Source organism: Carassius auratus, chromosome 21 (assembly GCF_003368295.1).
Source record: "Carassius auratus strain Wakin chromosome 21, ASM336829v1, whole genome shotgun sequence".
Taxonomy (NCBI): Eukaryota; Metazoa; Chordata; class Actinopteri; order Cypriniformes; family Cyprinidae; genus Carassius; species Carassius auratus.
In genome coordinates this window covers 1536830-1552096 of record NC_039263.1, presented here as the reverse complement: position 1 = coordinate 1552096, position 15267 = coordinate 1536830, and the positions used below count along the sequence as shown (strand labels likewise).

General features: G+C 35.6%; 2 protein-coding genes across 2 annotated transcripts in view; both read right to left on the bottom strand.

Annotated features, from left to right (window-relative positions):
- Window positions 1-252: 252 nt before the first annotated feature.
- On the bottom strand, window positions 253-3085 carry LOC113039161 (uncharacterized). The gene is made up of 5 exons (XM_026197057.1): window positions 2452-3085; window positions 1917-2153; window positions 1647-1820; window positions 772-898; window positions 253-628 (listed from the first exon to the last, which is right to left on the bottom strand). Exons 1-5 carry the CDS (start codon window positions 3017-3019, stop codon window positions 511-513), a joined length of 1224 nt encoding a protein of 407 aa, XP_026052842.1. The 5' UTR covers window positions 3020-3085; the 3' UTR covers window positions 253-510.
- Window positions 3086-4452: 1367 nt separating this feature from the next.
- LOC113038180 (clathrin interactor 1-like) overlaps window positions 4453-15267 on the bottom strand; it is a 35669-nt gene continuing 24854 nt past the window's right edge. Inside the window, exons 6-12 of the mRNA XM_026195428.1 lie at window positions 14771-14951; window positions 14424-14664; window positions 13001-13082; window positions 10719-10796; window positions 8000-8265; window positions 6417-6591; window positions 4453-6260 (exon numbers count right to left, since the gene is read on the bottom strand). Coding sequence (XP_026051213.1) covers window positions 5926-6260; window positions 6417-6591; window positions 8000-8265; window positions 10719-10796; window positions 13001-13082; window positions 14424-14664; window positions 14771-14951 — 1358 coding nt within the window. The 3' untranslated portion in view covers window positions 4453-5925. The remainder of the gene's footprint in view (window positions 6261-6416; window positions 6592-7999; window positions 8266-10718; window positions 10797-13000; window positions 13083-14423; window positions 14665-14770; window positions 14952-15267) is intronic.

Genomic DNA, 15267 nt, shown 5'->3' with positions numbered 1-15267 from the left:
TGAATTTTTAACATTTTAAATAATTTGTACACAATAAATATAAAAATGGCTTGTGTTTATTTTGATTTCCATAATAATTTTCACTGTTTCAACCCAACTTTGGGTCAAATATGGACTACCCACAAGCTGGAATAGTCAACATTTGACCCAAAGTTGGGTTGAAACAACCCATCATTTTTTGGAGTGCAGCAATAAATATTTGTGTAATGCACATTTTAATATTATAAGATTAAAAGTCACAATGTGATGAACAATTAATACAGTCCTAAAAAGTCACAGCCATTTCCAAAATCAATATGAATTTTTATGCTTTTTTCTGAAATTAAAAAATGCTGACACTTTTAAGGCAGGTAATTTGAAACATTTTATTTTGTAATACAACCTCAAAAACCTTTGTGGCTGTTATAAGAACCAAAAAATCAATAGTAAGATATATCACAATGGAAACACACTCAGTCCTGTCAAAGATAAAAACAGGAATCCAGAAGTCCAGAACTAAAGACTGTTCATCTAATTGTCATAATAGAGGCAATATTCACAGTTTTGGACAGGCACCTCATGCCTCAGATCTTCATAGTGGCTCATGAGGTCAATGAGATAGCTAGAAGAGCTTGAACATGGCATGGATCTGTGGAAGAAAAAGAGAATTTAGCTTTCAGCCTATGAAAAGGGCTGCATTACAAATCATTTCTACTGTAAAATGTTCATTCGTGTATTTGTGATCACATTACAAACCCAAAGCAATACTAGGAAGAGGTTTTCAGAACTTACTCTGCTGGGTAGAACTGCTGTCCAGTCATGTGGAGGTCTGCAGAGAAGATACATTGAGGAGCAGAGAGAGGACACTGATCTGTGTTGAGAAAACCGTGTTGCATCTCCATGGCCTGGTTAATGTTGGCTGACAAAAGCATTGTGATGTTTTTAGCATAAGAAGTCATTTGGCTTCACATCATGTTTAACCACCCAGTCCAGAATATTAACTAACATTAACCAGTGAAATCAACTCTTGGCAGGGGGGTTTAAATATCAACAATATACCTGTGAGCTAGCTAAATTACCTTTTTATCACAATCAAAATGCTCTACAGCGAATGGAATTACATCATTACTTGCGATTTCAAAGTGCAGTGGAAAAAGTCCAAAATATAATCTTGCAAAATCACTGCATTTGATTATCAAGTGTGATTGCATCATATAAAAATATATGAATTTTTCTGTCTTTCTGTCATATGCACATAAACTGACGGTCGACATTGATGAACTACTACTAAATATTGTAGAAACTTAATTTTCTGTAAAGTTGCTTTGCAATGATTTGTATCATAAAAAATGCTATACAAATAAACTTGAATTGAATTACCAACAAAAAGAATACTTCTTTTATTGTGTATACAATGTGTAGCCTATACACTGTTGATGATGACATTTACTGTACTCTACTGTACACATAAAAACCAAAGCATACTTTGGGCCTAAGTGTCTCGCCTAACTTCATACTTTGCTTTCTTAAAAGAAAATGCAGGATGAGTCGATTGTTTTTGTTGTTGTTGTGGTAATTAACGTTACGCAACAAATGTGTTCGATTGAGATTAATTTGTAATGAAGCTGAAATATTAGAGGCATAAGCTATATAAATAAGTAGCAAACCTGAAGAACTGAGACTGTTCTGCTCTCTCGCTGATGTTAGGGGCTCTGGGTAAGGGTTTGGTCTCTGTGTCCATGTCAGAATCATGGGGGTGCAGATTTGGGTCGCAGGGACGACCGATGGCCTTCTGGATGCGGAATGCTTATTTTTCACTCTGCACGGTTTATAGACCCAATCTGTGTTGATGAGAATAATACATTTAATAAAAACCTTTTAACTTAGAGATTCTGAATATGCTCTTTAACGTCTTTGAATCTTTCTCCATAGCTTACCTGGGTACTTCTCCATGTGTTGTGCCATGATTCTGCGGGCTTCTTCGTAGTAAGGCTTCTTCTGATCTTCAGACAGTTTGTGCCATTCTAACCCCAGCTGGACACTGATGTCGCAGTTGCTGGCATTAGGGTTGGCCTTCGACACGGCAGCTCGGTGGATCTTTGACCATAAGAAGAAGGCATTCATAGGCCTTTTGATAGAAACTTTTCTGTTCTGAGATCTCGGCACCTCACTTTCTGCTCACAGAGACAACGAAACAAGGGAATGTCTTCATGTATATATAAATATCGTTTTTTTTTTTTTAAAGTTCTTAGGAAGAATTGGAATTGTCACTGAATCCATCATTTTACTCTTTGCTCTGAAGCTATTTTCACTATTTTGTTCTAATGAACCTTGAACCTTTTAATACCATGCATATATACCATTTATCTTAATAGTCATACTTTAAAATTAATATTTAAAATATAAATATTTTTTTAATGTAAAGTAGAAGCGTTTCTTTACAGTTCTACTCCAGAACATAAAGAATTCTACCTGCTCCCGAAGGCGGCTGAGTGAAGTTCAGACCTCGGGTGTTGATCTGCACAGAAGCCTCGCTGATTGGCTCACGGTTTATTTCAGACGCCGCTCTGATTGGCTGATGGGTCACTATCGGAAAATAAGTCTCGCTGATAGGCTGATTGTTTATTTTTGAGAAAGGCGCCTCACTGGACAGATTGCAGTTAAATGACCGCGGCATGTCTTTAACTGAGAAGACCTGAGGAATTGCGTTATCAGCGTTTAGCGCCATTGAAGTTTGACCTGAGGGATAAAGTGGAAATGTAACCCAGTCGGCGTTGTCCTGATTATTCCCAAAGTCTCTTGTTAATGGCCTGTTGATCGAGTTAAAATCTTCTTCTTGTGGATGATCTTGTCTGTGTGTTGTCAAACGGTTAACATCAGTTGGTTCACTGACTCGTTGAGCTTTGACAGGTGGACCGGGTTTCTTCAAAATACAATTTTCTACCGTTTTGGTAGATTTTGGTACCGGTTCATCAGTTGTTGAGCCTTTTTCATCGTTTCTGAACCTCATCTTAGCTCTCATTTTGGGGTGTTTATCCATTCGCTTGTCAGTAACTCAACTGTAATGGTCGTTGAATGTTAAAAAATGACACCGCGAGCTCCAGCGTCCTTTAAGAAAACAAAAACAAACAACATGACGAAAAGCGCGTGACCACGCAAATAAAGAAAACATTGACAGAAACACTGATCTATTATAGAGAATACATTCATATATAGATCAGTGGACAGAATACTTTAACTAAAACGTGCATTCATAAAAGAAAGACATTAATTTTAAAACAATATTTCACTTGATACAAAATTAGAAAGTTTTGATCTCAATTAAATAGCTAGTGGTACAAACGTGTATCATATAATTCCAGTGTATCTTCGTAACTCTGTAAATATTCTCCTCTAAATTATAGGGTGATTCAGCTAAATCGGGACACTATTTGCCATTGAAATTACATTGCCAAAATGTCTTAATAAACCTGCATATTTCTATATAAAATAGCAATAAAAATATTAGGGATGTTATATTATTATTAGTAGTAGTAGTAATTAATGCATATTTAAATAACTTGATCTCACTCTCTCTGAATTTTTTTTTTCACAGATGTTACCAAAGCCTTTCAAATTAGAGTAAACATAAATAACATAATAATTTACAATATCAGTAAAATCTAAATTAGAATATATATAAAATTTTCTCAGCCATGCATTTAAGGTCAAGTCAGGTTTGCCCCCTCCAAAATTTGCCCTCTTAACTTTCTAAAGCCTGATATTTGAAATAATAATCAGAAAATAATTTGATAAATCTGTATAGCTGTAAATTTGTAAGATTTTATAACAGTTGAGCAGACTGCTTACATAAAATGCATATGCATATGAGTTGTCACTCTGTATCTCCCAATAACTGTCATGAGATGAAATGTAACTGTGAGCCAAAACATATAATGCAATAAAATACAGTGATGACTGAGAGATGTACAAATAAATGTTCCTCATTATTTATTTATTTTTTCAGAAAAATTGACAATCAAGTAAATCTAAGTTGCTTCATTATTAAATATTGAATCTTCAAATATTACTCTCAAAATATCTGATCTTGAAATATTGTTCTTAAGTTTTAACTTTCCCTGGTGTCGACACTAGAGGGAGCCACAGGACAGGACATCCATGAATGCAGCCCATTTCCATGATTGCACAACTCATCCTCAAAAGTGGATCAAGTAGATTATTGAGATATTTCAGATAGGTTGTCATTAAATATATATATATATAATGTATATAAAATAACAATCTTCAAAGAGAAGCACTACTGAAATCACCTCTTTGAAGTGTAACACTACTAATTATTAAAAAATGTAAGCTATTATCCATCTATGCATCTTAAGTTTTCAGACAGAACCAAGAAACACACTTTTAGCAACAATATCAACTATTCACTAATGAGAACGAGAAAAGTCAAGACACCATTAAAGTCACATAAGATGGCTTTTGATGAAATCGTTTTAATGTCAAACAAAGTTTCTCAGTACAATAAAATCAAAAACTGAAATCTGAAAAGAAACCATAATGAAAGAGGCGCTCAATTTCATGTTTCTCTTTACATTTGCATAAACTAAGAAGGGTTTACTTGATTCACCCATGTCTAGAGCAATGCATTTATGCACAGGGTCTCTCTGTATTATGTTACGAATTCAATTAAGAAACTAAAACACTATGGAATAAATTGAAATAGTAATAAAATAAAGATTTGGTCATTTTGAACATAATGCCTCAGTGCCTGATGGAGGGCCCCTTGTTAAGCAGCATATGAAAAAATGGACAAAACCAAATGTTAAAAGAAAAACAAAAAGTGACAAGTAAACATCATTTGGGGTTCACAATGCCTTCATCGATTCCATAGCCATCATATAATCCTGTGACAGACATTTCAGAAATTTAACACTGACCTGCAAAACAATGCTTGAAACTGTAAAATCGACTCATGCAAGAAAAGGATATAACGGATATGACTGATATTACGAGGCATTATAAACACCAATTCAAGTAGTTACTAGAAATGTGTAACACTACTCCTGCTACAATGACGAATTCAAGGGAAGAGACCCCGAGAAATGTAGCACTGTCCCCATCCGTATCATTCAAGAATGTAATGGGTTCTGCTTTTCGTGTAACACACCCTCTCTAAGACAGTTTTGGATTCATCAAGTACGGTTAATAACCTTCACACACATTTGTATCATTTAAAAGGTGGCCCTGTCACAGGCAGGCACACTTCAAATTACGGTCAGGTAGCTTGCTACACAAAAGTACTCAAACTATATCCACAGATATAGTCTGTTAAAAAAATAAAAGAGTTGACCATATTCATGTAAATAACAGGTGCTGGAGTGATAACGAAATATAAGGAGTGACTTTATATCTGACAAATTGTAACAATTCAAACTGAAAACAAAAACATGAGTAAATATTAAGGATCTGTGGTAAACCGGTTTCATCTTATACCGTCTGAGAAGTGAGTCAAATCATTTATTTCTTGCACACCAAGATATTTACAAATCAACCCTTTGCAGCCTTTAAATCACAGCATGAATAATGTCAATTATGAGGTAATTACTGAAATCAGTCGTGTTTGAAAAGTGAACAGGGTCATGATGAGAAAAAAAAAAAAAAAAAAAAGTGGGAAAAATGTACCAAACTTCACACAGTCATCTTTTTTCCTTTAAAAGTATATTATCTGCTTTGCACCATTTACAAAAGATCCACCCTGTGATTATCAACCCCACGTGAAAGAAAAGCGGATTCTTGTGTGTATTTCTCTCAGTATCTGTTAACCAATAATGATTGAATAGTCATGACACAGGCTAGTTTTGTCAGTTTTGTCCATTTTACTGGATGCAGCTCCTTCTATTGAGAAGGTGTATTTGGACCGTTAACCCTCTTGGAGTGATTCACCCTTCATTTCCCAAAGTTGCCAAAGTTTGCAAAGGCATCTTGTTTAGGTTGCACCATGCCCTGGCCAGTCCCCATGCTGGGCATGCCCAGGGCACCTTGCAGGCCTATTCCAGTGGGCATCATATTCATGCCCACGAGTCCTTGATTGATAGGCATTCCTCCGATACTCACAGAGCCCATTCCCATGGTGCCCGTCGCCATAGTAGGAGGCATTCCCATGGCCATGGGCAGCCCGGTCATCAAGGGGTTCACTGGTCTGGGAGCGGCCACCGAGGGCTGGGCATTCAGTGTCATTCCGGCGAAATTCTGGGCGACCATGTTCAATGGTGGCTGGACACCTAAATGAGGAATATATTAGAATTCAAATGTGAATTAAATAACACATGTGATTGCTTATGACTGTTGATAACCTCAAAGAACAAACTTTAATCAACGCAAGGCAAGACGATCTGATCTGATCGGATCATGAAGATAACTGTCAGATGATTTCTGACCTTGCTGCATCATGGTGTTGAGTGTGGGCTGTGAGGGTTTGGGAGGGTTCAGGCCTGCAGACAGGAAATCCAGGCTGATGTTCACGCTTGGGTCTGACCAGGTCGCAGGCATCGATATCTTCCCGCCTGACTTTTGTAGTCCCATCTGCTGGGGCAATAACGGGCCGCCTATTGTCTGACAAGGAAGAGGAAATTACATTCTCTCTTATAATTACAACAAAATACACTCTATTAAACTTATAATAACAGCACCATTTTTTAATCATTAATTTAATATGATGATTTGGAATAATGGAATACTGAACAATACATTGTACTGTAGCACTTTTTACTCATACTTTTCATAAAACAAAGCTGGTTAGCACTCATAATAGGACAAAGCTGGATTACCAACATGCATCCATTTAATTCAACCCATATATGAACGAAACTGTTTCACCGTGTTAAATTCTGATCCTGACCTGAAAACTGTGGGAATATATTCGGAGCGCACTACTTCCGTTTCCCACTTCTCACCATACCAAGTTATTCAACATATACATCAACTGTGAGGACAAAATGCATTCATATATTCTTGAGGCAGGGATGCAAAGTCATCGGGGTGAAAATGGTCTCAAAGTTGATCTCTAGGGGTGCATCACGGGGGTATTCTTACCCCTAAGAGAATAATGCTGAAATGTCAGTTTAAAAATCTGTATTTACAATATATTTTAGCATGTGGATATAGCGGGTAAAAACAAGGAATGTCTTAATTAAATTATTGTTGCCAGATCTTGCTAGAAAAAAGCAAATACTGTATTTTCCAGACTATAAGTCACACTTATTTCATAGTTTGGTTGGTCCTGCGACTTATAGTCAGGTGCAACTTATTTATCAAAAATAATTTGACATGAACCAAGAGAAATCGTCTACACCCGCAAGAAGGCGCTCTATGCTGCTCAGTGCTCCTGTAGTCTACCCCTAATAAACAGAGCGCCCTCTCGCGGCTGTAGACGATAAAGTTTTCTCTTGGTTCTAAATAAATGCGACTTATAGTCCAGTGCGATTTATATATGTTTTTTTCCTCATCATGACATATTTTTGGACTGATGCGACTTATACTCAGGTGCGACTTATAGTCCGAAGAATATGGGAAGAACTAAAATATAATACAATTTAATTCAAAATGTCTTGGGAAAAGTCAAAATAGCGCAACCTGCCTATTTTATTAATTGTGTATCGTTTTAGTCCAAAGACGCTTAAAACAAGTGAACATGACAAGACTTCATGAACGCACTCTTTGAAGCAGCCTTCCAAAACATAGAACACTGTTCTAGATTTAAATGCAGATGTCGCTCCTGAAACTTTGAGGTGTGTGTGTCACTTAAATGCTTGGAGTCCTGCTTCCCTCATCAGCCAGCTTCATTATTGTAATTGAACATTACATGGTCCAAAAAATTATTTCTTTTTTTATTGAAGACAGTGAAGGTGCACAAGTCACACCTACTTTGACGTCAGAATGAATAACTGTTATGCAAAATGCATACAGGTTGGTGAATCTGCGGTTCTGGGAAGCCTTTCTGATGAACTGAACCGACGTTTACCTGTGATCTGGACAGAGGTGTGGTTGCGTTCTGCTGGCACATGTTGAAGGTCATGCTTTGGGATGCACTGAGGCTGCTGTTGTTGGGGGTCATCAGGTCAAAGAGGTCAACGGAAGGCGGTTGGGTGGATGTGGGCACGGGGGCGGCTGGAGCGGGCACCTCACTGAACAGATCTGGGACGACAGACGGAGGAGGGACAGCAGGAGGACTGGTGGAGGAGAAGGCGTTCCAGTCACCAAACTCACCATTACCAGTAGACAGCGATCCTGAGGAGATGAAATAAATTAGAACCATTAAATAAAAAAATAAAAAAAAACACATTGGTACCACTGTTCAAATATTTTGGCCGGTGAGATTTTTTCCCAAGGGATTTAATACTTTTATTCAGTAGGGATGGATTAAATTGATCTAAAGTCACAATCCCATTTTTCAAATAAATATCACTGTCTATGGAAGCCCATTTCTGCCAGTGAATAAAAAAAGATCCCTGCGACTTTTCTAACAATTGTGACTTTTTTTTTTTTTTTTGCAATTGAGAGCTTATATTTTATATAAGTATATAATTGCAATTTATAAAGTGAGAAAATTGTATTTTTTTTAAAACTTGCAATTGAGTTTCTCACAATTTAAAAAAAATACATAATCAGAATTGTGATTAAAATGGTCAATTGCAAGATATAAACTCACAATTAATTTTTTTTTTTAAATTATATATATATATATATATATATATATATATATATAAAATCTGAATTGTGAGTTTATGTTTAGCATTTCTGACTTTATAACTCAAAATTTCGATTTTATTACAATTTTAAGAAAAAAAAGTAAAGAACTATTTTTATATATAAATTCAACAAAGAATTAAAACAAAATATTAAGTACCACAGCAATTTTCAGCTGTGATGATTAAAAAAAAAAAAAAAAAAAAAATTGAGCACCAAATCAGCATATTATATATTTTTCTGAAGGATCATGTGATACTGAGTAATGATTCAGAAAATTCAGACTTGCTATTACAGGGATTTATTTTATTATAAATGTATAATATAAAGAAAAGTTCTTTGAATTTGTAATATTTTTACAATATTTTTTACAGAATTTTTTATCAAATAAATGCAGCCATGTTGAGCATACAAGTCACCATTTTACAACCTGAAGTAACAAAATTTTTCAATTGATATCATAGTGAGGGATCCCTGCGGACCTTTTTTATGTTTATGCATATTGGTGGGATCACATAACATTTATATATTTCCAAGCTTTGACTAGTGAAAAAGTTTAAGCTGAATCATCTTTTCAATTGTTCCCCTCAATAAATCCTATCTGAACTCTGTATTTATGCTTACATACACGTTTATTATAATTAATTGTCCTACTGACAAGGTTATTGGTTCACTGTTGTGTGGCTGTTCTTGAGGACTTCTGACTGCTCTTAAGGAGTGTGTCTCTGTCAGGGGAGATGGGGCATGGATGATGGGAGCTGACGTGTGTCTGTGCTCATAACACTCAGCAGGTAGCAGCTCCATCTGGACCCCTCAGTCACTCATCAATATTTCACTGTGTCGTGTGTTGCTACTCCAATCATATTTCAGACAAGCCAACAGAATTGTCATCCTCCTGCCCACCAGAAGAGTGCAACTCGCTCTACACTGAGCCGAGGCCCAGGGAGAGAAGAGGATGATGGGAAAAGTCAATACAAGCACGCCCATTTCTCTCTGTAAAGTGGAATAAGCTGTAATAACTTTCTCAATGCTCAGTTGGGACAAACTCTGCAGATGTTACGTATAAAATTACTCTCCACACCACAAAATGAGAAAACAATTGGCGGATATAAAATATCATATCAATGGGACACAAACATCAAAACATCAACTAAAGAAAAGCTTAATAACTGCAGCACTTCTGTAGGGCCCTGTGAGACCAGTTTATTATTATTTTTTTCTTAAATTTCACTTTAGTATGCAAAAAGCATGCATAACCCTAACCAAAATGAAACTTATACAATTTAACATCAATTTATTAGAAGTTTAACAAAAAAATACCTAAATACCTAATTAAATATATTTACATTTTTCCCAAATTTCATTTTCTTTTCCCAAATTCAGTTTTTGACATTCTGATATTTTTTTGGGATTCGATTTTAATTGTTTTATCAAACTTTAACAAACCAAAAGCATGTCTAATCAACCGAATCAAAACAATGATTAAAAAAAACTAAAACAATAATAGACTGCATTTATGACTGTAAGAGCACAATTGCAAAATTGATAAAAAAAAACGCGATAGTTTTTTTTTTTTTTGTCCATATCGCACAGCCCTAGTTTATTCAATAAATATAGTTTAAAATCTAGCTTCTGAGTACTAAGTTATTAACCCAACAATAGCGGGGTCAGTTAATTTTTTTTGAAGTGGGCCGCGCAAACATATGTGTTTGGTTGTGTGGGCCGCGAGTTGAAAAAGGTTGGGAACCACTGCTCTAGAACTTTGTTTCCCCAAAACATTCTTTTTTACTTGATATCAAGAGAACTGAAGGCATGCTGCACACAAGTTTAAAAGCCTTGAATTAGGACAATGCTTCACTGACAGGTGATATTACATGTTCTTATGGTATTGCTTTACCATGAGAAATGCAGAGGGAGACATTTACAGTATGCAAGAATTTGTCAGATGAGGTAAAAACATAGTTTTGGCCCATGTGCAGTTGGTTCACACATACCAGCAGCGGACGGGAGACTGACAGAGGCAGCAGGAGAGGAGAAGTCGGCAAAGTCACCAATCAGATCGGAGTTTCCACCTGCAAAACATTTAGATTTAGAATGCAACAAGTTCAATAATCTGATTTCTCAAAGAAGTCTCTTATGCTCACATTTATTATAAAAAAAAGCATTATTGTGAGCTATTACAATGTCACTTTGGATCAAAATATTATCTTTTTTTCTTTTTCTACTGTGACTACAACAGAGTAGGACCAGTTGATCTGGATGTGGGACTAAAATTCAGATGCACAGACACACACGTGTCCATCCACACACACAATTAGGCTGTAACAGCTCTTGACCTCGTGACTGATGCTAGCGGACGCAGCACAGCTGTTGGGCTGCTGACAGGATATGGAGGGACAGCAGCATCTGTGCACCCATCGCTCTCTTTCTCACACAACTCACACCCATCTGGGGCACTTAGATGTCTCTAAACAACTTCCATGAGTATGGCTTTAAAAGCTACATCAACTTTCAGGAAAAAGTTTCTGTCCGAGTCCCTGCATGGAGGAAACTGAGCTCAAAAATTAACAAATGACCAAGTAGCAAGCGTTATGTGTATTTATTCACACAATTCACAATACACAACAAGCTCCTGTAAAAAAAAGGACTACCCAGAAGCCATACCGGCTTATAAATAGTGTCCTTCAGGACACATTATCAGCACTAATAACAACAAATAATAATCCACCCACCCAATACCCATCCACACCAACAACAACACCATTCACCACAAAATATCCTCCCACCAGTCAACATACATCACACATCTCAACCATCCCTCAAACAAAGCCAATAATAGGGGTATTTAAACATCACACAAAAGAAAATGAGATAAGTCAATAAAATATGAAACCTTCAGCCTTATGGTGTCTATCAAGCATAATGTTGTTACAATTTGTGTTTAAAATGCTTTTTAAATATATCAAGAGAAGGTAGTTCCTTTATAGAATTGTCAATCTCATTCCAGATCCCAAGACCCTTACATGCTATACTAAAGCTAGTACACTTCATCTTGCGCTTTTCCCCCCGTAATAGAGTTCTCCTTCTAGTGTTATGGTCACGAATACACGAGGTTACTGGAATGAGATGGCAAAGTGTTAGATGCAATTTATGAACTGCATTATACATAATACAACCATTTGGAAAACTATTGAACTCAGCGAGCTTCAAAAGCTTATACCTATAAAAAAGCGGATCAGAGGGAGCATCATAATTTGCCCATGATAACACATATAACTTTCTTCTGTAGAATCTGCAATTTTTTTAAGATGGCTTGGATATGTTACACCATATAATATTACAATAATTTAAATGTGATTCAAAAAGTGATCGGTACAATGTTAGAAGAGCATCAAAAGGAAAACCATATCTTAATTTATTTAAAAAAAACATATTTTGACAATTCATTTATTAAAAACTCTATATGTTGTTTAAAATTTAAGGACTCATCCAAATAAATTCCTAAGAATTTGATGTTCTCTACTCTTTCAATTACTTTATTATGTATTTTGATTTGTATACTTTCAATGTTTGTCCGACTTCTATTTGAACGAAATATAATATATTTGGTTTTAGATACATTTACAGATAATTTGTTGTATTTAAACCAACTATCTACTTTAACTAATTCCTCATTAACAAGCTTTTTTTATGGGACAAAAAGAGATTAGTGTCATCTGCAAAGACAACATGATGGAAAATATTTGATGAACTTATGATGTCATTTACATACAAAATAAAAACAAGTGGACCTAATATGGAGCCCTGGGGGACTCCACAAACAATTTCTGTGCATTCTGAATAACTACTGTTTCTTTGGACAAATTGCTCCCTTTCAGTTAGGTAGCTTTTGAACCAGCTGAGTGCCTTCCCTCTGACATCATAGTGTTGCAATTTCCCAATTAAAATTTCTGAATCAATAGTGTCGAAGGCTTTTGATAACTCTAAAAATACACCAATACCAGTCTCGCCATTATCTATAGCGTCATTGATTTTCTTGATGAGATCCAAAATTGCCAAACAAGTAGAGCTCTTTTTCCTAAATCCATATTGAGATGGAGTGAGTATATTATGGTCCAACCACATTGAGCTGTGGTGTCCATACAGGAGGTGTAGGGGTTCGAACTGGTTTGTGAGTGTTGTTTAAACCCTAAACCTAAGTATAAGCAATAACAGGTGATGCTTGGCAAAAAAAGTACTCGTTGAAATGTGGAAAATGCAGCTGATGGGGTCTTACCTGAAGACACTGGTTTACCAGAGCCAGAGTCCACCATCAACAGATCTGCAATCCCTGTGCTGGATGACTGACTCACTGATGTCTGAGAAGAGAATGAAGAATGTCACACTTCACTTCTACCACATGAAGGCAGCACAGGCTTCCTTTTGCAACCCTTATCACTTCAGAGAGAGGACTCTAGAGGTGCACTCTGGTGTTTTTCTCTAGAATTTGCTCTTTATTTAATTGCAGTGGTCTTACACTTTGCCTTAAACCATTTTGCAGGTTCTATGTAAAAATGTATATGAATTGCTTAATTTAATAACGTATTTATTATTATACAATAAATTCATTCAAAATGATTGGAAAGGATGCATGCTTAAAATTATTACAATTCATTCTTATTTGTGACTCTGGACCACAAAACCAGTCATAAAGGTCAATTTTTCGAAATTGAGATTTATACATCATCTGAAAGTCGAATAAATAAGCTTTCCACTGAAGTATGGTTTGTTTTGATAGGATAATATTTGAAAAATATCAGAAAATCTGGAATGAGGGTGCAAAAAAAAAAAATCGGCTTTAAAGTTGTCCAAATTAAGTCCTTAGCGATGCATATTACTAACCAAAATGTATGTTTTGATATATTTACATTAGAAAATATATATATGGGACATGATCTTTACTTAATATCCTAATGATTTATAGCATTAAAAAAAAAATAAAAAAAAAATAAAAAACTGGAATTTTGACCCATTAATTGTATTTTTGGCTTACCTGTGCTACTTATGACTGGTTTTGTGCTCCAAGCTCACATTTCACAATATTTTAACATGATTATTGTTTTTTATTGTTTGTTATCATTATTATTATTATTATTATGATTATATTATTATTGTTCCTGTTTTTGACAAATATGTTGAAGGTATAAGTTTTTGATTTAAAAATAAATTTAAATTGATTGATTTATAGATTTTATTAGTTATAACTATTATTATTATTATTATTATTATTATTATGATAAACACAAATTGTATTATATTATATATAACTAAAATATAACACCAATATATTAAACATGATTTGAATGATGGGAAATAATCCATGCTTAAAATTACTGAAATTAAATCACAGTTATTTAAAATTATTCATTATCACAGTTATTATTATTTGTTACACAACATATTAAATGATTAAATGATGGCCAATGATATATACATGCTTAAAATGATTAAAAATAAATTAACTCCTATTTCACAATATTTCAACATTTGATATATTTATGTATTTATGTTAAATATGTTGAAGCTTCAATTAGATGGTGGAACTGACATTACTGCAGTTATTGGCAAATATTATCCTGCCTATTTTTGCACCGCAGCCATCCATTTGATAATGCACCATTTACAGCAGGATGAATTTGGATGAAGGCAGTATATTTTACCTTGTTGTTTTCAGCACCTGGACTGCTTTTGCTGCCAGTGTAATGAGCGGCTGCGCCCAGGTCCACCGTTTTGGATGGGACCCCGCCACGTTTGCGTGTAGAGGAGTTGGTGTTGGTGGAGGTGATTGCATCTGTGTTCTGTGTGATCTGGACGCTCTTGGTTGTTACGATCTCCTCGTCATCCTTAAACTCCGACTTTGCAGGACGACCGTTCTGTGAAACTCTGTCCTCTTCATTGTCACTGCAGGAAGAGGCAACAGTGAGACAAAAACTAATAATATAGTAGCTACCGCTGCTTCAGTTTCATAGCTTTTCATTCTATGGCAAATGCAAACTTTATCATGTACCTGATACGATCTGGCGAGTCATCCCTCTCCTTCTTGCGGAATTTGTTGATGGTGTCATCTATGGTGCTTCCAATTTTGTCACTTATCTCCCCAAGTTTTTCACTGAATGGGAAGCTGCTCTTGTTTTTTTCCCAGTCCTCCTCCCATTTGCTTTTAGATTCAGGGTCAAACTGCTCTCCGGCTGAAAACGTGGATATAGAATTAGTTAGGTGCTGAATTGGTTTCAGATATTTAAAGCTTCAGATTGAAATTCACAAAATGCCAGATTGCACCAGCGAAGATAACTATAATCATCATAATGAAAATAACAAGGTCCATCTATAATAACAACAGCACTTCCGAAACGATTCTTCCAGCTGATGAATGATAAAAACAGTGACAATAAATTAAAATCCATTCTGCTTCACAAAGCTTGAGCACTTAAAGCAGTAGATGACATTATTGCAGCATGCTTCGAATACAGTTTTTGTGTGTAGGTGAGGGTCTGTGGGAGCTAA

Coding starts and splice junctions, on each gene's coding strand:
- LOC113039161 (XM_026197057.1), bottom strand. CDS start 3,019: ATGGATAAACACCCCAAAATGAGAGCTAAGATGAGGTTCAGAAACGAT. Junction 2,154..2,451: donor TCAGCCGCCTTCGGGAGCAG/GTAGAATTCTTT, acceptor CTCTGTGAGCAG/AAAGTGAGGTGCCGAGATCT. Junction 1,821..1,916: donor ACACATGGAGAAGTACCCAG/GTAAGCTATGGA, acceptor TCATCAACACAG/ATTGGGTCTATAAACCGTGC.